The sequence below is a fragment of the Dasypus novemcinctus genome, chromosome X (assembly GCF_030445035.2).
Source record: "Dasypus novemcinctus isolate mDasNov1 chromosome X, mDasNov1.1.hap2, whole genome shotgun sequence".
Lineage (NCBI taxonomy): Eukaryota > Metazoa > Chordata > Mammalia > Cingulata > Dasypodidae > Dasypus > Dasypus novemcinctus.
The window spans coordinates 34,611,949-34,636,260 of record NC_080704.1 but is presented as its reverse complement, the minus strand read 5'-3'; the positions used below and the strand labels follow the sequence as shown (position 1 = coordinate 34,636,260).

The following is a 24,312-nucleotide window of genomic DNA, read 5'->3' as shown; positions in this document are numbered from 1 at the left end:
ATTTATTTAACCAATATCCTATTTATGGATATTTTTTCTGCATTTGTTTACCATCTTAAATAATGCTGCAATAAATATCTGTTCACCTATGTCTGTGTGTACAGGTGCAAATATATCACCAGGATAAATTCATAGAAATGGAATTATTGAGTCAAAGGGTATGAGCATTTCAAATTTTCACAGATATGGGAAACTGCACTCTAAAGATGTTTATATTCTTACCAATAGTATAGGCGAGTGCCTATTTCTCCACAACCTTGCCCGCACTTTAGTATCAATTTTTATCTTTGTTAATCTGATAGAAAAAACATTTTTCATTTGCATTTTTAAAAATTATGAGTACAATTGAGAAATAATACTGTAAAAAATTATAGATTAGTGATGAAACTGAGAATTTTCTATGGTTGTATATGACTTTGGCTCGCTTTTGGGAGAGGGGTCCCAGACAGGTTATTATTTTTATTTTTAAAATATATTTTAAAATTATTTTTAAAAGATACATTGATCACAGAAAATGTTACATGAAAAAATATAGGAGATTCCCATATGTCCCATTATCCACACCCCCCACTTTTCCCACATCAACAACTTCTTTCATCATTGTGGCACATTCATTGCATTTGGTGAATACATTTTGGAGCACTGCTACACAGCATGGATTATAGTTTACATTGTAGCTTACACTCTCTCCCAGTCTATTCAGTAGGTTATAGCAGGATATATAATGTCCTGCATCTGTCCCTGCAATATCAGAGAGGTTAGTGTTACAGGAGTAAATTTAATCATGGTGATAGGGTTCTTATATAATGTGTTGTAACAACTATTTTAACAAGAGACAGTTTCATAGATAGGTTTCATTTTTCAAAAAAGGGGAAGAAACACCATTCTGTGGCTTGATGTGAGCTTGTCGGTTATTGCCCCTCCCTGGGACTTCCCACTGCTTCGTTAGCACAAATCAGACTTGAGAAAAACCAACTTTACGCCTCCCCCCCCTAGTATCAGTTCTAAACAGAATAGCAAATAAGTAGCCACTTAGTTTCTTGGTTTTATCAGTGAAAGGTAGACTCCCCAAAAGCTTGCTAATATTTCTGGAAAGAACCCAGGCTGACTTGTCATCTCTATATAGTCAATTGCTGCGTTTCTGCACAACCAGAGGATCAGATTGATTAGTGAAGGTAAGACAACAGAGAAAACGGGCCCTGTATCTCTGCTAACATTTTCTATAATTTCTCACCTCACACTTCCTTAGACATTTATCACCAGAACTCAGATCTAGTCTTACAATGTCTACAATGATTATCTAGCTAACCAAATCAGAGGTGAGGGGGCACTAAGTAAGTATTCAGTAGAGTTCAATGTGAAGAGAAATTAAACCAAACACTCTCTTTTCTTACCTACTAAGTTTACATTTTGGACATTTCTAAAATATGTATATGTACTTTTCAACGAAACTTTTTGACTGGTCTTATCAAGTTTGTGTTATATAATTTATTCAGTTCTCTTTCACTAATTGGTGCACAGTTTTACATTGTGCTGAGGTTTATTTTTATTTCATTATTATTATTTTTGTGTTTTTTTGTGCTGAGGTTTTAAACGAAGGTCTCAACACTTAAGCAGAATTTCACAGGGATGCCACCACGCAGCTCTTGGATTCAGTTACAGTGAAGGAGTTTTAGAGATGATACAATCACAATAAATTCCAATTGGATTTGATCCTCAATTATTCAGTTCAGCAAGCCTGTGATAAGTGTTTTTTTCTATGTGGCAGGACATATCCAAAGGGAATGTGATCTATAGTGATGATGGTTTTTGAATTGTTACTTGGATGATTCGGGGAGAGCCTACCTATTGGAATTAAAGACAGTACATGCATGAGAGATGGGCTTTTGAATTTTCATTAGACCTGCTCAAACACTCATTTTCTTGTACATATATATCTGTGCTTATATATAGACCTGGTTTGGTAAGAACGTTCTTGTTGATATTTTTATAACATTTTTTGTTATATATAAGAAGATTGTGTTTCTGAGTTTGAGATGTCTTTCCTAGAAGTGAAGAGTATTTGAAACCTGGGTTAAACATTCCTATGATAATAATGACAATTTTATGGATATACAAATGTAGTGCACCAATTCCATCTCAAAACAAAGCAATATTTTAAATAGTTATATCAAGCCATTGAAACATTTCCTTTTTTTTTTGAAGCAAAGTATTGTACTCTTTATTAGTAAAAAAAATTCAACAGCACAATATGAAAAATGTAAGCCCCATGCACTCAACAATTACACAGTGAAGAAAGGACTTATAAGTCACTCTTAATACTTCTTACGTTTTTGGGGATATAGTCTTACTTTTCATTTCACTATATCTCTTCCTTCATTTTATCTTCATTTAAGTTTTTAAAACAATTTTTATTTTTATTTTTTTCTAAATATTATTTTTAAAAAAATTTTTAAATTCATTTTTTTAATATTACATTCAAAAAATATAAGGTCCCCATATACCCCCCACCACCCTCATCACACTACTCCCCCCCATAGCAACATTCTCCTCCATCATCATGACACATTCATTGCATTTGGTGAATACATCTCTGAGCACCGCTGCACCTCAGGGTCAATAGTCCACATCATAGCCCACACTCTCCCCCATTCCACCCACTGGGCCATGGGAGGACATGCACTGTCCGGTAACTATCCCTGCTGCACCACCCAGGACAACTCCAAGTCCCGAAAATGCCGAAACATTTCCAATGGCATACCTAATAAATATCTTAGATATAGAAGACATTGTCCCTCTAAGCTCTTAACAAATATAGAATGTAAACATCTTCATTAACTATTAAAGTTCTAGTTACTTCTCCCCCTCCATATTTACTTTGAAATATTTCAAGCCTATATAAAAATGTGAAAAACTGTACAATGAACACCCATATTATCATGATGTAGGTTAACCAGTTGTTAATATTTTGCCACATTTACACACACTCTCACTCTTTCACTCTCTTTCTCTTACACACATGCACATACACACACATAGAGTTACTTTCCCCCCTGGATTGTTTGAGACTATATAGTTGACTTTAGGACACATGGCACGCATAACTACTTCAGTATGTATCTATTAAGAATAAGTGTAATCTTCTACATAATTACATTACAACTATAACACCAAGGAAATTGAACATCAGTAGAATACTATTATTACTATATATTGATCTATTCAAATTGCCCCAATTAGCCACATGCTCTTTGGAGCATTTTTATATTTTAAATTCACATTCAAGATCTAATCAAGGATCTTGCATTGTATTTGGTTGTCATACCTATGGCCATTAAAATTTATGATGTTGAATTTCTCAGTGTATTTTGACACAAAATGGGTGGACTAGAAAAAATAAGGAACATGATCGTAATGTTTAATTTCTCTATTTGTGAGATGTCAAGAAATAATATGTGGGGAGATGGGAGAGTTTTGGTAATGGATGTTGATAAGGGTAGCACAACATTGTGAATACGATTGAGCACACTGAATGGTATATGCTTGGGAGTGAATGAGAGGGGAAAGTTTATGTTGTAGATATGTTTTCATATTAAAAAAGAGCAACTAAAGAGACAATGGCATTTAAATGAAATACATGAATCTGAACTGGATCTAATAATAGAGGAGAAAAGACCCAAAAAGACATTATAGGGACATAAGAAAAACTTAGAATATAGACGGTAAGCTTTTTGTTAATGTTAAATTTCTTGACCTTGGTGACCGCACTCAAGGTGGTTACATAAATGAATATTTTTGTTGGTCTTAGGAAATGTACATGGAAGTATTGTGCTCAAGAAATTTGATATATGAAACCTACTCTCAAGTTTTAGAAAATTGATTGATAGGCAGACAGATGATGACAGATAAATGGATAGATAGAATGTTATGAAATGGCAAATGTAGCAAAATATTAAAAGTTGGTGGATCTGGGTATCTGGGGGGGGGTATGTTGGAGTTCTCTGTGTGGGTTTTGTGTTATTTAACTTTCCTGTGTTTGAAATTATTTCAAAATAAAAAGTTTAAGAGTGAAAAATAAGATACAAGAAACAATCAAACTATGACAAAATATATTCACAATATTTCTGTACCAAAATTTACATCTTTGGAAATAATGAACTCCACACATCCAGACAAAGCTCTGGGAGGTAGCTATTACTTTTGGTTATAAGAACCTAAGTAGAACCAAATAGAATATTATTTACTTACTTGGTGATATCATTATGGAAATAGAGGCCTTTTGAATAGTGATTATTTTATTTTTGCCATCAAGTTAGAGTATCACAAATTAATTCATGAAGTGAGACAGATTTCATATTTGATGGAAGAGCAGATAATCCCAAATTATATATTTTGTAACAGGAATTGAAATAAGAAAGATACTCATCTGTCAATAAATGCTGTAAGAGATGAAATAGTAGATGGAATATAATCTAAGGTATTAAATTGAATGAATGGTTATTTCCAGCTTTAAAGAACATGTATTACTTTTAAAAAGAGGTACCAGGGATTGTACTCGGGACCTTGTACACGGAAAGCAGGTGTTCAAACAACTGAGCTACACCTGCTCCCCGAACATGTGTTTTTTTGTTTTTTTGTTTGTTTTTTTGAGGTACCAGGGGCTGGGGATTGAACCCAGGACCTTGTATGTCGGAAGGCAGCACTCAACTTCTGAGCCACATTAGCTCCCCTCAGTTGTTTTTTTCCTTTTGTTTTGCTTGTTATTGCTGTTTTAGGAGGCATCAGGAACCATACCCCAGGCCTCCCATGTGGGAACGGGCGCTCAACTGCTTGAGCCACATCTGCTCCCAAATATGTATTTTTAAAGATAAGACTAAGGAAACTGCAGGTACTATATTAGATATGGAGATCCTTCCTAAATAAATCCCTTAATTTGGGTAAAATTTTTGTTTCATTCACTGAAAAAAAGTTAAAGCCTGTAATAGAGATATGGTTAATTATCATAACTGAATTATAACAAAAGAATATTCAAGTATTTCAATAACTTTTCATTGGTTTATCTATAAGTCCCAAGAATTGATAAGGTCTTAAATAGCATTTAGATTGAAACGATGGGATCTAGAATTTAGGTTATAGGGAAAATAGAGAGGTAAAGAGATGAGAAGGATTGTGAAGATTTGGGGGTATTAAAAAAATCTCTGATAAATCACTGACATATAATCTTAACAAGACAGCTTCACTCTCAGATTAGGGGCATACATATATTTGCTCATCTGTTTGGCAAATTAAATAATAATAACGTGTTGGAAAATGTCATTGGAAACTATCTCAAACATTGCAGTTGAAACAAGAAATTGGTTGTAGCTATTCTGAGGCAATTTGATAATAGGTATGATGTAGTAATTCTGCTTCTCCAAGTCTGGCCTAAGGAAAAATTCATGGAGGCATATACAATAATTGCACATAGTGAAAAAGTGAGAAAAACCTCGATGTCCACCATGAGAAATGATTTCCTAAAAGAAAATGTTCCTGTAGATATGATATATCATGAACGTTAAAAGGTAGATCTGTATAAGCAGATATGCTGATTGGTGGGAGCTACACTGTGCCCCAGGAACTAAGTCCAAGATTCTTTATGAGACACGAGACAGCTTTTTCCTGTTTTTATTTCCATGAAGTCACCTCCTGCGATTCCAGGAGGCAGCTCGACCCCACTGGCTCCATTTGTGTACCGCTGTTGCTGGTGTCTTACTTGCGCTCTTCTCTCCATCCAGCCTCTCAGATGTCTTTAATTTGCATGGGCCCCAAATGTCCTTCCAGATGCAGAGTCTGTTCTGCCACGTTATCGCCCCAAATCTCCCCACTCCCCACCAATCCCTGATCTACTCATTTTCTTATTTTTTTTAAGATTTATTTATTTTATTTCTCTCCTCTTCCCCCCTGCCCCAGTTGTCTGTTCTCTGTGTCTATTTGCTGTGTGTTCTTCTTTGTTTGCTTCTGTTGTTGCCAGCGGCACAGGAATCTGTGTTTCTTTTTGTTGCGTCATCTTGCTGTGTCAGCTCTCCGTGTGTGCGGTGCCATTCCTGGGCAGGCTGCACTTTCTTTCGCCCTAGGTGGCTCTCCTTACAGGGCACACTCCTTGCATGTGGGGCTCCCCTACGTGGGGACATCCCTGCGTGACACGGCACTCCTTGCGCGCATCAGCACTGAGCATGGGCCAGCTGCACACGGGTCAAGGAGGCCCGGGGCTTGAACCGCGGACCGCCCATGTGGTAGACAGACACCCTAACCACTGGGCTAATTCCGCTTCCCCACTTTCTTATTGTTATTGCCAGTTAGTCCTTCATTCCAAGGACTGCTCCAATGATTTCTTTCATGCTTAAGGTAGCAACTAGATTTTGCTGAAGTTTCATGTAATCCTGATACATACATTGGGGCTAGGGGAGAGATGAACCTAGAGTCCCTTTCTAATTTAGGGACGAAGATTCTGGCTGGATAGCCAGGGGCTCTGAAATGTTAGTATATAAGATGGGACTTGAAAAGCATGGGTGGTGGGACAGAGGTTGGACGGGGAACCAGGGCTCTCAGAACGGAAGAAAAATTCACAAATGCTTAGGTTGGACATGGTGCTTGGGGCAACTGGGAAGAGTTCAGAATGGCAGGGGTCCTGGGTCCTATGGGAACAGGCAAGGGGAAGTTGAGAAGGCAGACAAGGACAATGGACTTTACCCTGGAGGTGATGGGGAGCTATTTATATCTAAACAAGGCATAAATACTATTAAATAACTCTGTAGAGAGATTGGAAAGGATCAGGCCAGGAGGCAGGTCAAAAGGCAATTGTAGGGGGGCAGATGTAGCTCAAGTGGTGGTGCTTGGGTGTAAGTTAAAAGTGCTTCTATATACAAACGTTATAACTCCAGTTTCCTGAGAAACCATGTAAATGCTAGACTAGAAGGAAGAAATTTTATTGCAATTTCTTCTGAAATCCAAGTAAATGATTTAAAAATGTGCTGCACTTCACGTATTTCTATGTTGTGAATTTGCACATAGGTTAATTTTGGTATTATTTCCCTATCTGGTAATGATTAATGTAGGCTGAATTTGCCTAGAGCATCTCATCTGCAAGTGTCTTTGACTGTCTTTTCCTTTATACTTAGCCAGTCATGGAGAATTCTAAATATATATAGTTTATCTAATATGAGATACAAAAATTCATGTGATAAAATATCTTTGAACAATTGAAGTGACTATCAGTTTAAGTTTCAGTGTCACAGGTGAGAAGCCTAATAAACATGTTAACGTTTATTTTTATACTACTTTTGAAGAGATACAATGATGTTTTATAAGAATTTTACAGATAACCCCTGAGAATTATTAAGAAAAAATACCAATTTAAAAAATCCAAATAATTTTTCTCTACTTTAAAATTTTAAGATGCCATCACGTGAAGAACTCTTTTATTCAAATGTTATATTAAAGGGTTCTCATGAAGATTAAATGTATAATTTAGGCATAATTTTTGTTTATAACTTTTACGTATTAGTACTCTGTGTGGCTTTAGTGAGTTTTCAAAAGCTGCCATAGCCTGCTCTCTCCTGCCCTCTGCTGCTCATATGCAGAAACTAATATTGATTCTGAATAATGCTCACCTAATACATAAACTCACGCAATATTAAAATTTGAGGGGACTCCAGAGATATTTTAATTCCACATTCTCAATTTCCAGATGAGATGTTGAGTCTCCAAGAAGTTAACCGACGTGTAAACGTGGGCTTTGGTTTCAGGCAGCCAGGTTTGAATGCCCGTTTGGTTTTGGACACATTACTTGATTTTGTCATTTGTAAAACCACCGTGATAATGGTAACTACACCTTAGAGTCTTTGTGAGGATCAGGTAGGTTATTACATATGGTGTCTAGGAGTAGGAAAGAAAAGGAAAGGAAAAAATTTCCTGGGAGGGAGGAGTGAGAGATTAGGGCAAGGAGATAAGTTGGGACATTCAAGGCTGTCTGCATTTGATTTCCCCTACAGGCAATACAAAGCCCTTGAAGACCATTGAGCAAATTCAGGACATGATGTAATAGATCAGTAAAGTGCAAGGTGTTTAGTGTGTAGTTAGTACTATATCAATGTTAAGCTATTATTATAGACTTGTCACTAAATTGACAAAAGCCACTAGCTAGTGACAAGGTGAGAACTAGAACTCTTAACTACCAGTTTGAGATTTTGCCTTATTGACTCTGAAATCGTAATTAAAATTTGCATTCAAACTTTTTATATTCACAAATATACATTAAATTTTGTAAATTTAAAAAATGTGACTTGTATTTTTGAAGCTCTTGTAGTCTTGCTGTGTGATACCGCAGCCCTTGCAGCCTCTCATTCATATGGTTAACCCTCCTTGTATTGCTCAAGGCACACTCTCCGGAGAAGCTACTACAAACTCTTGCAGGTTCCTCAAGCCCTCAGTAAAATTCCCAGTGCTCACACTTGGGAGATGATCTCACTGCTGACTTCTAGTCACTTCTTTTTTTAAAATTTTTAAAATTTATTTTTTATTTTAATTTAAAAATTTTTGTCTTTATTTATATTTTTAATGTTACATTAAAAATAATGAGGTCCCCATATACCCCCCAACCCCCTCACCCCACTCCTCCCCCCATAACAACAACCTCCTCAATCATCATGAGACATTCTTTGCACTTGGTGAATACATCTCTGAGCACCGCTGCACCTCATGGTCAATGGTCCACACCATGGCCCACACTCTCCCACAGTCCACCCAGTGGGCCATGGGAGGACATACAATGTCTGGTAACTGTCCCTGCAGCACCACCCAGGACAACTCCAACCCCCGAAAATGCCCCCACATCACATTCTTCCTCCCACTCCCTACCTCCAGCAGCCACCATGGCCACTTTCTCCACACCAATGCCACATTTTCATTGATTACTAATCACAATAGTTCATGAATAGAATATCAGTAAGTCCACTCTAATCCATACTCTATTCCTTCATCCTGTGGACCCTGGAATGGTTGTGTCCACTTCACATCTATATCAAGAGGGGGCTTAGATTCCACATAGATGCTGTATGCAATTCTCCTGCATTCAGTTGTAGGCACTCTTGGCTCCCTGGTGTGGTGGTTGACCTTCTTCACCTCCATGTTAGCTGAGTGGGGTAAGTCCCATAAACCAGAGTGTAGGAACTGAAGTCTGTTGAGGTTCAGGCCTGGCTATCACATGGTCAGTCCAGAGATTCAGGTCACCTGGGTATACACTAAACCCCAGCACCAACTACAGATCTGGTAAAAGTAACAGGAGAGGCTTGTGGACAAAGATCACATCTAAGTCCAGCTCCATCACACAGAAACACAAACTCCAAAGTAGGGCCAGCTGACATGGCACTGAACTCCATCTGCCATGACCATAGAACCTGTGGGTCTCTGTAGCACTCAGAAGAACCAATACCGGGGGTTGTATCTACTTTATCTGTCTCTGGGACTCTGCTCAGGTGTGCATAAGGGCAACCCCTCTGATAACCTGTAGTCACTTCTTTAATGAGCTCCTGACCTGAATCTCTGACACTTGCATTGGCCCTGGCTGGGAGAGTCTGCCTCATGTCAGCCTCTAGAGCAGGGGTTCTTAACCAGGCATCCATGAGCTTGAATTGAAATTCAAAAAATTTTTCTTGTGGGGATGCGTTGGTGTGGGTGTGATACATTTGTTAAATAATACACATGTGGACTTAGTAAGGGGTCCATGGCTTTCACCTGACTGGAAAAGGGGTCTATGGAACAAAAAAGGTTAAGAACCCCTGCTTCTAGAGGAGCTAAAATTTAGACCCATCAATGCCCCTTCCCAGCTCCTCCTCCTGATTGTCCTATTTTGGTCAATGCTGGCTGCATTTTCCCACATACCCAGACTCAGAGTTATTTTTGGCTCCTCTCTCCCTCACTTTGATGTCCAGGATACTTGGTCTTTCAAATTCATTCCTTCTCTTCCTTTTCTGCTTTCTCCCTCCTTGTTTCTGTCCCTATCACTTCAGTAGCCTCTTTTAAATAATCAATTTTTTTGATTTTTGAACTTACTCATAAACCATACAATCCATCTAAAGTACACAGTCAGTGGCATTTAGTATCATTACAGAGTTGTGTATTCATCACTGCAATCAATGTTTGAGCATTTTCATTCCTCCAAATAAAAGCCCCTACCCCTTAGTAGTCACCTCTCAGTCCCTCTATCCCTCCCCTGCCATACATAACTACTAACATATTTCTGTCTCTATAAATTTATTTGTATTTACATTTTGTATAGATGGAGTCAAACAATATGTAATACTTTGTGTCTGGCTTCTTTCACTTAGCATATTTCCCTTTTTTTTTTGCCATTGAAGGAAGAATATTACTATTCTGTATACTCCATAGTTTGCTTTGGTTGTATTTTTGCCCAAATAGCGCTCTGTTATTAACATCTTGTAGCATTAACGTGCATTTGTTCTGTTTACATTCTTTTTTTTTTTTAAAGATTTATTTTTATTTATTTAATTCCCCTCCCCTCCCCCGGTTGTCTGTTTTCTGTCTTTTTGCTGCGTCTTGTTTCTTTGTCCGCTTCTGTTGTCGTCAGCGGCACGGGAAGTGTGGGCGGCGCCCTTCCTCAGCAGGTTGCTCCCTCCTTCGCGCTGGGCGGTTCTGTTTACATTCTTATATATGCACTATTTTCTTTAAGATTTATTTTTATTTATTTATCCCCCCCACCCCACCCCCATTTCTTGTGCTTGCTGTCTGCTCTCTGTGTCCATTCATTGTATACTCTCTGCCTGCTAATCTTCTCTTTAGGAGGCACTGGGAACCAAACCTGGGTCCTCCCATGTGGAAGAGAGGTGCTCAATTACTTGAGTCACATCAGCTCCCTGCTTTGTTGCTCTCTCATTGTCTTTCCTCTTTGTGTCTCCTTGTTGAGTCATCTTGTTATGTCAGCTCACCGTGCCTGCCTGTTTCACCAGCTCGCTGTCTTGCTTGTCTTCTCCAGGAGGCACAGGGAACCAAACCTAGACCTCCCATGTGGTAGATGGGAGCTCAATCGCCTGGGCCACATCTGCTTTCCTTTATGCACTATTAATCATATTCATTTTCCACGAGAATGTTCACTATGCTATAGAGTCCCATGTTTCATTATTTAGCTTTCCTTCTAGTGATATACATAACCTTAGATTTTCCCTTGCAATATATCAAACCCATATATGAGGCGCTTTCAGCAGCCTCTTAACATGGGTCCCTAAATGCAGTCTCCCTGTTGAAATTCATCTTGCACTTTTCTGATTGATTACATCATGTCCTGAATTAGCTCACTTATTTTCAAGAGCTTTGCATTGCCTGAGAGAGATCGAATCTCCTTAGCCTTGAATGCCCCAACTTGTTTCCTTGCCCTTATTGCCCACTCCTCCCTCCCAGAAAACCTTTTCCTTTCCCTTTCTTTCCTACTCCTAGTTATCAGGACACACCTTCCACTCTCCCATCATTGTACACCCTACTTTACTGGTCTCTCTGCACTGGGCTGTACAAACCAGAATGGTAGGGTTCACATTCTGTCAGAATTAAGGTACCAACAAACCTCTCAACAGAGGACAGGTAGGGCAAAGGGCCCATTACTGAAAGCAAAGTCCTCTCCTCTTTCATTTTTGTGAAGTAGATTATCTGGAGGACTTATACATGTCATAAGCATAAAAGGAAACAAGAATCCACTAGGGCTGATTGTTTATTATGAAGAGAAATAGAATAAATAGAATAAATAGTGAAGATTTGGGATATGTCTGAATGGGAACAGGGGATAATAGATGGTGATTCTGCAAATTGTGACATTTCAGTAAAATGTGAGCATAAATTGGAGAAATAACACTGCATCCTACCTAGGCTGATGTCTATTACTGACCCACACAAGAATGACAACTCACACCTTTTCCATTTTGTTTACCTTGTCTCCTCTCTCTGCAGTGCTTTCCCCTTTCCTTACTGCCTATTCAAACTCTTCTTATTCTTTAGGGCCAACTAAAGGCTTACCCTTTGCACAATGATCTTTCTTTCTTCTTCACACTTAGAATGTTCACTATCTTTTTTAAAAAAAAAATTTAATTTTATTTATTTATTCCCCCCTGCCTCATTGTTTGTGCTTGCTGTCTGCTCTCTGTGTCCATTCACTATGTGCTTTCTGAGTCTGCTTGTCTTCTCTGTAGGAGAACCTTCCATGTGGGAGCAAGGTGCTCAATCACTTAAGCCACCTCCGCTCCCTGCTTTTTTATCTCTCTCATTGTGTTTCCTCTTTGTGTCTCCTTGTTGCTCATCTTGTTGCCTCAGCTCCCCATTCCAGCCCCTTGCACCAGCTCTCTGTGTTGCTTATCTTCTCCAGGAGGTATTGGAAACTGAATCGGGACTTCCCATGTGGTAGGTGGGAGCTCAATCACTTGAGTGACATCTGCTTCCCTGTTTACTCTTAAATCACAAATTCAACTGTGTGGGAAATGCCATCTTTTTTTCTCCTCTTAGGTCCTTCAAAATAGCTATTTTTAGTTTCTCTTTTAATTTAAAAATTTAAGCAAAGTTATATACTCAAATAGTTTGGATCAAGTTGTTCTAAAAGGTTTGTTATGAGAAATAGCAGTCCCCTGCACTCTTTCTCCAGAAGCAACCATTTTCACCTCTTTTAACTGATTATTTAACATTTACTATCATTTCTTTAAATAGCATATTTGTATTGCAACTTCTGGATTTTAAAGTTTTTGGCATTATTTATTGACTTGTCATCATGAGTTTGAAGATTTAGTTCTCTTTCCTCCCCTGGCTTCCACCAAGTACACACATCCTTCTTCCCTTTCTCTCAGTATACAGCATGGCCTCCTAGTCTAGAAACACAGGCAAATACATCAGACAATTTTTACTGATATTGCCTTACTACACATGATAAATTACTATTATTTATGTTTCCTGACTTTATGGACATGCTGTTGTTATATTTTAAATTTGGTTAGACCAGTTTTCAATGCTTTATATATTTTTATGACTATGTGAAAGCTATTTACCACTCAACCATGTACTAAATCACTATTTTTTTTCCTACACAAAGTGTTTTTTTTTTTTTTACTATTAATTGGAGGTTATAATTATATATATCTGTGTTGTCCGGTATGGTCTCTACTAGCCACACTTAGCTATTTAAATTTAATTTAAATGAAATAAAATGAAAAATTCAGTTATACTAGCCACATTACAAGTGCTCACTAGTTACGTGTGGCTATTGCCTATCATACTGGACAGCACAGATGTAGAACATTTCCATCATTACAGAAAGTTCTATTGGAAAGCACTTTTGGGGAGTGGATGTAGCTCAAGTTGTTGAGCACCTGCTTCCCATATATGAGGTCCTGGGTTCAATCTCTGGTACTTTCTTAAAAAAAAACGGAAATCACTTTTGTCACTTCAGAGACATCCTAGGAGACCACAGTATTAAAACAAAAAATCTCTAAAAATTTTTTCCTTGAATCATTCATGCAGGCATTCTAGACTGTTCCAAATAGAAACAGAAAAATAAAGGAAGTTCTATATAACCCCTGTTTCAAAATAGTGAAACAAAGCATCTCAAAAAAAGGGGCTCACCCCATTTCATTAACAAACATCTAAGATTTATTCTCTGTATTCACCATCTTTTTTTTTAATTAGAGAAGTTGTGAGCTTACAAACCAATCATGCATAATGTATATAATTCCCATAATCAACCTTCCACCAACACCTTGCATTTTTGAGGAACATTTGTTACAGATTATGAAAAAAACATGATCAGACTATTACCACTAACTATGACCCATAGTATACACTTGGTATATTTTTCTATACATCCCCTATTATTAACACCATGTATTAGTATTATACATTTGTTATAGATTATGAGAGAACATTCTCATATTTGTACTGTTAGCCACAGTCCATCTTCCACTACGTAGTTCACTGTTAGATAGTCCCATGCCTTGTATATTCTATCCAAAGTGTACACTCAGTGACTCTCACTTTCATCACAAAGCTGTGCAGTCATTGCCCCAGTAAACCTTTGAACATTTTCTTTAGTCCAAAAGAAAAAATCCCATACCCCCCTATTATTGACCCTTAGTGCTGATATAATATCTTCTTTGACATTGATGCAGTACTATTACAATATTGCTGTTAACTATAGCCCATAAGTTACATTAATTGTATTTTTCCCATGCATCACTATCTTCTTGCCACCTCGTCATAGCGATGTACATTTGTTCTAGTACATAGAACATTCTTGTATTTGTATTATTATCCACAATCCTTATCCACCTCTGGGTTCGCTGTGTTATTCAGTACCTAGGTTTTTCTCTAGCTTTTTTTTTTTTAAACATTTATTTTATTTATATCTCTCCCCTTCCCCCCCGACCCGGTTGTCTGTTCTCTGTGTCTATTTGCTGCGTCTTCTTTGTCCGCTTCTGTTGTTGTTAGCAGCACGGGAATCTGTGTTTCTTTTTGTTGCGTCATCTTGCTGTGTCAGTTTTCCATGTGTGTGGAGCCATTCCTGGGAAGGCTGCACTTCCTTTCGTGCTGGGCGGCTCTCCTTATGGGGCACACTCCTTGCGCGGGGGACACCCCTGCATGGCAGGGCACTCCTTGCACGCATCAGCACTGCGCACGGGCCAGCTCCACACGGGTCAAGGAGGCCCGGGGTTTGAACCGTGGACCTCCCATGTGGTAGACGGACGCCCTAACCACTGGGCCAAGTCTGCTTCCCTAGCTTTCTTTCAGTTGACATTTACATCCCTAGAATTCCCCTCTCAGCCACAGTCCCATTTATAAACCAGTCATGTTAGTTACACTCACCATAATGTTCACCATCTTTTGACACCTCCTCTCCAACATCCTTGAAAGGGATGCAGACATGAATTAACTGTTCATTTGTCACTGTTCCTGGGATAGTGATCATCCAGTGCAGTTTAAAGCGGTATTAAATTGGGTTTTGGGGAAAAATCTGCAGATCTTGCAGATGGGCTGAGAGATTTGGCCAAGGAATTCTGAGGTCTGGGGTAGCAAGAATGTGGTTTCGAAGGTGGTAGTATACAGGTTAGGTGGGCTATGTCATGTTGGTGCCTAGGATTCTTCATACTGTTGGAAGGGGCACGATTGAAGGAAGACCAGAGAGGGCCCTGAAGGAAACCCCACAGGGGTCCCTCTGGGCTCTTGCCCAGAACAGATGAATTGGAGTCCACACTGGGATGGTCATGAGAGAAAGCAGGTTTATTAATAACCAGCAGAAGGACAGGAGACCAGGGTGTCTCAAATCTGCCTTCCTTGAACCACGGGGAGCAGGAGTTTTTATGGATTCAGACAGGGGAGAGTAGAATGGTTACCATCACAATGGCAAGTATACACAAGGGTGAGCCTAGTCTTGAAATAACCATTAACAAAGGCAAGTTCAGTCTAGAATTACTTTTACAGTAGTAAGCATACACAAGGATGGCGCTAAGGCTAGAGTAACTATCAACAGGGGTGAGACCTGTTTAGAATGACCAACACAATAGCAGGTCTAGGCTAAATCCAGCCAGTTTCAATAATTTCAGATATTAACCTTTTGTTATTTTATATTATAAAGACATCTGTGTAATGATTTTGTAATCATAATTATTTATTCTTATCACTAAGTTACAGTTTCAGGTTTCATTTTCACTTCAAAACAAACTGGACACTTCTGTTCCTCAACTTAGCAACTAAAACTTTTTTCTTTTTTGAGGTATGGGGGTTGGGGATTGAACCCAGGACCTAGTATGTGGGAAGCTGGTACTCAACCCACTGAGCCACATCAGATCCCCTGAGTTGGTTTTTTTTATATTATGCCCTAAATCCTTCAGAGTTCTGGATTCTGATGTTTAAAAGCTCAGGTTATGGTATTTTAATAGCTGTTTCTCCAAAACTATTGTTTCTTTCAAGAGTCTCTAAAGCCACTTTAGAAAATTAAAAGCCAAGAATTGTGTCCTTGCTCTGATTCTCCACAGTGATATTCCAAGGCCTTGAGGGTGGAATGCCCTAGCTACAGCCTGGGTGGGGAGAGGTAGGGAAGGTCATGTAACTGCACCGCTCTTACTGCTTTATGATAAACTCTTTTGCACTGCTATCTTCTGTTACAGTAAGATTTCCCTTTTCACCTGATTGTTAATCTTGTTGAGGGTAGAAGCATTTAGGAAAGAACAACATTTTCTTTATCCTTATAAGGTAAGTGTGTTTAGCATACAATAGCTTCTTCACAAGTTTGTTGAAGACCTTTAACTTTCTATCTTTATGGTGCAGAACAGTTCCTGGCCTATAGTGAACATTTAAATAATTGATACATTTGCTGAATAAATCTTTTTTAAAAAAGATTTATTTATTTCTCTCCCCTTCACCCCCCCACCCCAGTTGTCTGTTCTTTACGTCTATTTGCTGCGTCTTCTTTGTCCGCTTCTGTTGTTTTCAGCAGCACGGGAATCTGTGTCTCTTTTTGTTGCTTCATCTTGTTGGGTCAGCTCTCCGTGTGTGTGGCGCCATTCCTGGGCAGGCTGCACTTTCTTTCACGCTGGGTGGCTCTCCTTACGGGGCGCGCTCCTTGTGCGTGGGACGCGGGGGACACCCCTGTGTGGCAGGGCACTCCTTGCGCACATCAGCACTGCACATGGGCCAGCTCCACACAGGCCAAGGAGGCCCGGGGTTTGAACCGCGGACATCCCATGTGGTAGACCTAACCACTAACCACTGGGCCAAGTCCGCCGCCTGAATAAATCTTTGAATAGTTACAAAAGTAAAAATCTTTAAACTATGATCTTTATACAATTGAAAAAATTTGAACATATTTTATTTACTTAGAAAATGATATCTATGTGAATGTAAGGGATGCTAAAAATGTTTTTTAAATGGACCCTTACTTATGGTTAGCAGAATCCTTTTCTAATTTGACTTTTCAATTTCAAGCTCAAGTTGACAGGCCTGATTCTGATGCCTGACCACAGAAGACCAGTTTTCCTTGCTCTGGTCTGTTGCCCCATTAATGCATTCCATTTTTAGAAAATGTAGCTGCTGTTTCCAACCTATTCTAGCTCCTTTTGACACTGATGACAACTGTTGAGGGTGGGGAGGGGAGGCTGGTGCAGGAAAGGCCCTGGGTTGGGAAAACACCTTGTTTAGTAACGAGGGTTGGGGCAAACACATCAATTGGATACATAGACATTCCCAGAAAGTATTCTGAAAAAAAAAAGGAGGGACAGAATAAGAAATTCCAACTGAGCTGCAAAAGTAGGAGTGGTTTCATGGTCATTCATGATGAACTGATAGTGAATTAATTTTACACCATGCAATTGGCACCAGTTATTTAATTCAAACTAATATCTTTTGATACCTCCTAAATGCAAACAACTCTTCTAGCTCCTAGGAGTAAAATACAAAGATGAGTATGACACAGCTCTTGTTTTCAGTAGAATTTGCCACATATTTCCACATTATTTTTCTCATAACCCAATGTCCAGACTAGCCATATCACTTCCCAATTTACAACTTTTCAGTCACTCTCCATTTCCTATGGGACAGGGTGCAGATGCTTTTGCATGACTCCCAAGTCCCTCATGCTTCAATTCCAATCTATTTTCCCAACCCCTTCTACTTATGCTCAGCTTCTTGATATATTGTGACTTGGTCATTCCACCATATTACCTTATAACTCTGTGCCTATGGCTGGAACTCCTCCTTACTCTTCACAGTTCAGCTGAAATATAACCTCCTCTGTGACATATCCCATGACTTTCCCTCCTTTGTCCCAGCCTGCATTAGGGGTCCCTCCTCTGTACTTTCTTTCTGCCTTATCACTATTATAACCCTCAGTGATAGAATATTGGGCTTGTTTGTATCCAGTGCAGTGATAGAATATTGGGCTTGTTTGTATCCAGTGGAAAAGTTCCTGAAGGATGGAACTGTGTCCTCATCTTCTTTGTACATGTCATTTTTCTATCTCCAGCTCATGCCATAGTGATGGCTGAGTCAATGAATGAAGTGGCTTCATTTATTGTCCTTTACTTTTTTGGTATATATATATATATTTTTTTTTAAAGACTTATTTATTTTTATTTATTTAATTCCCCTCCTCTCCCCTGGTTGTCTGTTTTCTGTGTCTTTTTTTTGCTGCGTCTTGTTTCTTTGTCCGCTTCTGTTGTCGTCAGCGGCACGGGAAGTGTGGACGGCGCCATTCCTCGGCAGGCTGCTCCCTCCTTCGCGCTGGGCCGCTCTCCCTATGGGTGCACTCCTTGTGCGTGGGGCTCCCCTACGCGGGGGACACCCCTTGTGGCACGGCACTCCTTGCGTGCATCAGCACTGCGCATGGGCCAGCTCCACACGGGTCAAGGAGGCCCGGGGACCTCCCATGTGGTAGACCGACGCCCTAACCACTGGGCCAAAGTCGGTTTTCCACTTTTTTGGTATATTAACTGCTGGGATTTTTGAAATTCCAATCTTCTCTTACCCCATTGTTACTCATCAACTCTCTTTCCAGAATGCTGTCAGAAGGGTATCTCAGTGGACTTGCCTACTGGAATGATAAACACTGGGGTTGTGCATCTTGTAATGAGCAAATGGCTGAGGAAAAGGAAGAGGAGAAGAATTCTGCTACGGCCCTTTCCTATTCTTCTGTGGGTGAAACACAGGTTAGAAGTCTCTACATGAGCTGTAAATCCTCTGGCAAGTTTATTCCATCAGTGCATTCAAGAGAGAACCAGCACAGCAGAAATCAGAGAATCACAGTGCTACAGACAAACCCCAATCCTGTGTTTGAAAGTCCAACCTCGACTACAGTTGAAATATGTAGAGAGCCCAGTACAAGCAGAGAAACTTACTTGGTTCCACCTTCCTGTAAAAGTATTTGCAAGAATTACAATGACTTACATATTGCCGGGGGCCAGGTGATGGCCATTAATTCAGTGACAACAGACTTTACCTCGAGGAGCAGTTTTGAATATGGCCCTTTGCTGAAATCATCTGAGATTTCTTTGCCCATGGAGGATTCCATTTCCACTCAGTCCAGTGACTTTTCCTCAAAACCTATCCAGCGGTACTCATCCTACTGGAGAATAACCAGCATCAAAGAGAAAAACAGCCTGCAAATGCAGAAGCCTGTTTCTAATGCAATGCTCAATGAATACCTGGAGCAGAAGGTGGTGGAGTTATATAAGCAGTACATTATGGACACTGTGTTTCATGACAGTTCTCCTACCCAGATTCTGGCATCTGAACTCATCATGACAAGTGTAGACCAAATTAGTCTTCAAGTGTCTAAAGAGAAGAACCTGGGGACCTCAAAAGCCAGGGACATAGTCATTAACCGCCTATTACAACTGGTTTCAACCTCCACCTCCACCTCCACAGAAATCAGCACTCCTAGTCTCCATATTTCTCAGTACAGTAATGTGAATCCGTAGAAGGGAAACATTCTTCCCTTCCTCCCTTTCAACTACTCAAACCCAAAGCAACACTTTTATTACATTTGTCCTGAGAATGTGCAGGAGGTTGTGAAGGTGAGTGTAGAGTTAGAGAAGTGAAGGTCAGCTAGAAGTCAGGTGTAAATTAAGGGCACACCTAATAATATTACATACAATGAAGAAATGTGGGAAAGGGACTATAAAGAATTATTTCAAAGAGAGGATTGTACAGCACAGTAAGCAAAAATAAAAATGACAAACAAGAATAGGTTATAATTCATCTAACGAGGTATAGAAATTGAAAAAGAGAAAGAAGCCAAATAAGAAGGAAACACACAATGGCAAAACTGAACAGCCAGAAGTCTTCAGGGTAGAATTAAGAATATGTTTTCTACCCAAATAAATGCCTCCAACTTGTTTCTTCTTGGGGGAAATGGACTATAGAAGGCTGTTATATTTGGATAGAAAGACAGGTTCAAATATTAAAAAAAAATACATGTTTATATTTCTTTTCTCTATTCTGTGATCAGGGGATCATTTAAAAATGCATTCTTTATAAACATTAAAATTGTAGTAAATTGCCATTGTGTTTTTATTTTTGAATGATTGCTTAGTTGTTGCTATAGCTAGAAAACAGTCACTCAAATCCCCTAATTTTGTTTTCTAGTGGAGATGGTTTCTAAGTGAAGAACAATACATAATGACCATTTAAAATGCTTAGTTTTATTCTGTTGGGTATGAGTTTCTTGAAGTACTAAGCTTCAAAAGAAATTATGAATCTTATTTTTCTCCATTTTTTCTCTTCCTTCTCTTCTTCCCATCATCTCTTGACCCTTTTAGAGCCAGGAGGGGGTCTTCTGTATCCTCAAAACAAGGTTACAAGCTCTAGGGTCCCATGATATCAACTTCTTCAAGCCCATTCATTGGAATGGAACCTTCATAGCTTCTCTGCTCTATTCTTTTCTTCTCATTCAGGAGTTGGCAAACTATGGCCTGTCAAATCCAGCCTGCTGTCTTTTTTTTTTTTTTTAACTCCCATGAGTTAAGAATATTTTTTCCATTTATAAATGTTTGGAAATCAATCAAAAGAAGAACAGTGTTTTGTGACGTATGAAAATTATATGAAATTCAAATTTTGGTGTCTGTAAATAAAAGTGTTATTGGAATATGGCCTCACTCTTTTTTTTTTTTTAAAGGTGGTATCGGGGATTGAACCCAGGAGTGCATACGTGGGAAGTGGGCATCCAACAAATTGAGCTACATCTGCTTCCCAGCCAAATTTGTTTGTTCATGCTTATGGCTGCTTTCACGCTACAACAGCAGCATGAGTAGATGGGACAGAAACTTGTAGGGCCCTTAAAGTCTAAAACATTTACTATCCGGCCCTTTATGGAAAAAAAGTTTGCCAACACTGCTCTACAGCAGTGCCTCTTCACATAGTGATTGATTGACTTAATTTAGGCTCCCTGAGGAAGTAGATTCTGAGGTGGCTACTGGGGAGTCGTCTCAGAAACAACCCCCATGAGGGAGTGAGGGAAGCAGAAGAGGTTGCCGTAGAGGCCTCAACCAATCTCACAGGGAACTCTGGAGCTGGGATGACCCTTCAAAATTGTTTCAAGTAGAGAGAAGAGGCTGGGTGTTTGTTCCCCAGCATCAAGCAGAAAGGAGCGTAACCCTAGCAGAGGCCATTCAGTCCAGGGCAATTCCCAAAGTGGTTATCAGCTGTGAGCCTCCACAGCAGCCTAACTCTAGATAGCTGTTGCGGGAATGAGCCACTGGTCCTGAAGGAGCAATCTGGGTGGCGTGATACAGAAATCCTCTACATTTCTCAGTAAGTATTTTTAGGCTGAATGAATATATTTTTTCCTAACATGTAATGCTCTGTAAGAAAACCTGATTTTGGAGTAATTTACTCAGAAATGTTATTCACTGTTTTAGATTGAGCACAATAATGACTACTATGTACTAATTGCCTGGCACTGTGTTAAGCATTTTGCAGGAATTTTCTTATTTATTCTCATAATCACCTTATGAAAGGGAGTGCTTATTATCACCTCCTTTTTACTGATGAGCCAGCTAGGCTCAGCAAAGTTAAGTGATTTGTCCAAGGTCACACAGTGAGTAGTGGAACTGGATTTGAATCCAGTTCCATTTAATTTGAAAGCCCTTGTTCTTAACCACTACCATCAGATCTCTCCTATTAACCACTGTCTTTCTTTAATTCAAGACTACTCTCCCATTCCAAGGAAATCAACTCATTAATCTTTTTCCCGCTAAGATACCTCATTTTTTCTTTATACTGTTTTGCTTGTTGTGCTTTTTATTACTTGTTTCCCCCCTCCCCTAGAATGTAAGCTTTGACTTATTCATTTGTTTCTACCATGTCTAAAGCAGCACTTGCCCATATTAGACACCAATTAAGGTTTGTCAAATGAGTAAGTTAAGTTATGGCCATGTCAGATACTGCCATCTGGTAGACAAAGTGAAATACCGTGAATACAAAAACCAGATAATTCTGACTAGAAAAAGGTGATATTGAGGTTCCTCCTCAAGGGGAAAACTGAATAAATGAGGTTAATTTCTCATAGCATATTAATAAATAATATAACAAAGTACATTACAATAATATATCATCATGAATATTTTCCCCTTTTGCTTATAAGAAATAATTTGTTACCAAGTAGACCAGCTCATGTTTTCAATGAGCATTTATTTGATGCTGAGTTTTTATTGGGGGTTGGATTATTGTGTATTAAGCATATTCAGGGAAGACACATACATGAACAGGCACACACACACACATACAGGGGTAGGCCCTATCTTTTGCAAGCTTACTATATTATTGGAGAAGCTTAGCAAGTAACTAGGGAACAAGTAAGAAAGTCACTCATTAAGCAAGAGCTTGACAAAGTAGTACCAACAGGAATAAGATTATCAATGCTTGAAACTCAAACGTGGTAAATGCTAGAAGAAGACATGTTAGGGAGTACTGGACAGTGGAGGAGCCTAGTGTAAGGAAAGCTTCCAAGGGGAAATGACAATTTAAATGACTCTTGAAGAACAAGTTTGCATTTAGGCAGGTGGATGGGAAGTGTGAGAGTATGTGTGTGGCAGGGAATAAAGTCAGAGTGTTTAGATTTATCAGACATATTTTCTTAAGTAAGGTAAAGTATGTGCTTGAAGGAAGAATAAAGAGAGGTCTTGGGTCCTACATAAGCAGGAATTTGGACCTACTTTCTGACAGCTATCCACCCTCCCTAGGTTGGTGGCCTAGGGAACTGGCCTTGTGGCAGATGGGACCATAGGAAATGTGGGCCCAGCTGTAAACTAGAAGCAGCAGACACCTGGAGACCCTGGGGATTTGAAGGAACCATGCTGATGGGACAGTAGGCCTCTTAGTAGTGACCTGTGGTAACCTATGTCCACTAATGACCAACAGTCTATGACTTGAAGGTCATCTATAAACTCCTGCCCTGCCCTTCACCATTCCTTGGCACTGTATAAGATTACAGGATTGTGGTACAATCTTAGGGAAGGAGCAGAATAAATGAAGTGAAAATTTCTGCCAGCATGGGAGAATGGAGGTTCAGAATCAGAAATTCAGTTGTTCAAACAAAAGAGAGAGACAGAAAGAGACACAGAGAGAGAGAGACACACACACACACAGAGAAGGAAAGAAAGAAAAAAAACGAAAGAAAAGAAAGGGTGCTATTATTATACCCCTGAGTTTGTGGAGAAGTTGAAGTCGTAGTATTTAGACCCCTACTCTTCTGCCATATCTTGGAGGAAATAACCCAAAGACAGAAGCCTCCAACTTCTGAAGTAACGGCATTGTGAGATGGACCAGGGAAAAGCTAGGTCTCACTCTAGTCTGATGGACAGGAACTAAGGGGAGGAGGCAATGGAAATTGGAAATTTCCTCCCTCTTTTCTTCCCTTCTCTCTCTTATCCTCTTTTCTTTATCTCCTTCCTTCCTTCTTTCCTCCCTTTCCCTCGCCCTCCCCTCCCTATATCCCTTTCTTATTTGATGAAAGGCAAATTAATAAAGAGTACCTTTATGCATATTGTAAAAAAGAGATTCAAATAGTAAAGAGTTCTTACTTTACTACCCTGTTGGCCTCCAGTTTCCCTGCTGGCAAGGCTCACAATACTCTACACTTACACAAATGTATATATTTATACTTTTAAACAAATGATATTGTACTATTCTGTCCTTGCTTTTGTCATTTACTGTAAACATTTCCAGAGGAAGGAGCAATTTAAAAAGTTTGAGTCACACATTCTGTGAGGATAACCTGAGACCCAACCCTATTCCTCCAGCTTTCTCCTGGATGAAAAATATGGCAACCTACACAGGCAAATGTCAGTAAAGGAGAAATGATTTCTACCTCCTTGAAAGCCATATCTCTTTCAAGGGGACGAATGCCCACCCCCAATAGATGAGCTTTTTCCCCTTTTTTAGGCACCCAGTGTTACAGGATGAATAAGTCAGTTGAAACATGTGGTTATTACACCAAAATGGAGTCTGTTTTTTTCTTTTTTAACATTTTTATTGTATTTTTTTGAAGATACATAGATCACAAAAAATGTTACATTAAAAAATATAAGAGGTTTCCATCTATGGGCCACAAATTCTAGATGGTATTCTCATCTAACTCTTATTTCTATATCTTGTCGTAAGGATATTATGACAGAATTTGCCAAATGCCTTCCTGAAAGCAAGATACATTAAGTCTATGGTGTTTTTATTTTTATTTTTTTTAAAGATTTATTTATTTCCCTCTCCCCTCCACTTCTCCTTGCTGTTTTTTGCTGTCTGTGT

General features: G+C 39.2%; 1 protein-coding gene across 1 annotated transcript; it reads left to right on the top strand.

Moving 5' to 3' along the window:
- Positions 1-1,061: 1,061 nt before the first annotated feature.
- TASL (TLR adaptor interacting with endolysosomal SLC15A4) lies at positions 1,062-19,630 on the top strand. The gene is made up of 2 exons (XM_004471297.5): positions 1,062-1,175; positions 18,569-19,630. Exon 2 carries the CDS (start codon positions 18,570-18,572, stop codon positions 19,488-19,490), a length of 921 nt encoding a protein of 306 aa, XP_004471354.1. The 5' UTR covers positions 1,062-1,175; position 18,569; the 3' UTR covers positions 19,491-19,630.
- Positions 19,631-24,312: the final 4,682 nt, after the last annotated feature.

Coding starts and splice junctions, on each gene's coding strand:
- TASL (XM_004471297.5), top strand. CDS start 18,570: ATGCTGTCAGAAGGGTATCTCAGTGGACTTGCCTACTGGAATGATAAA.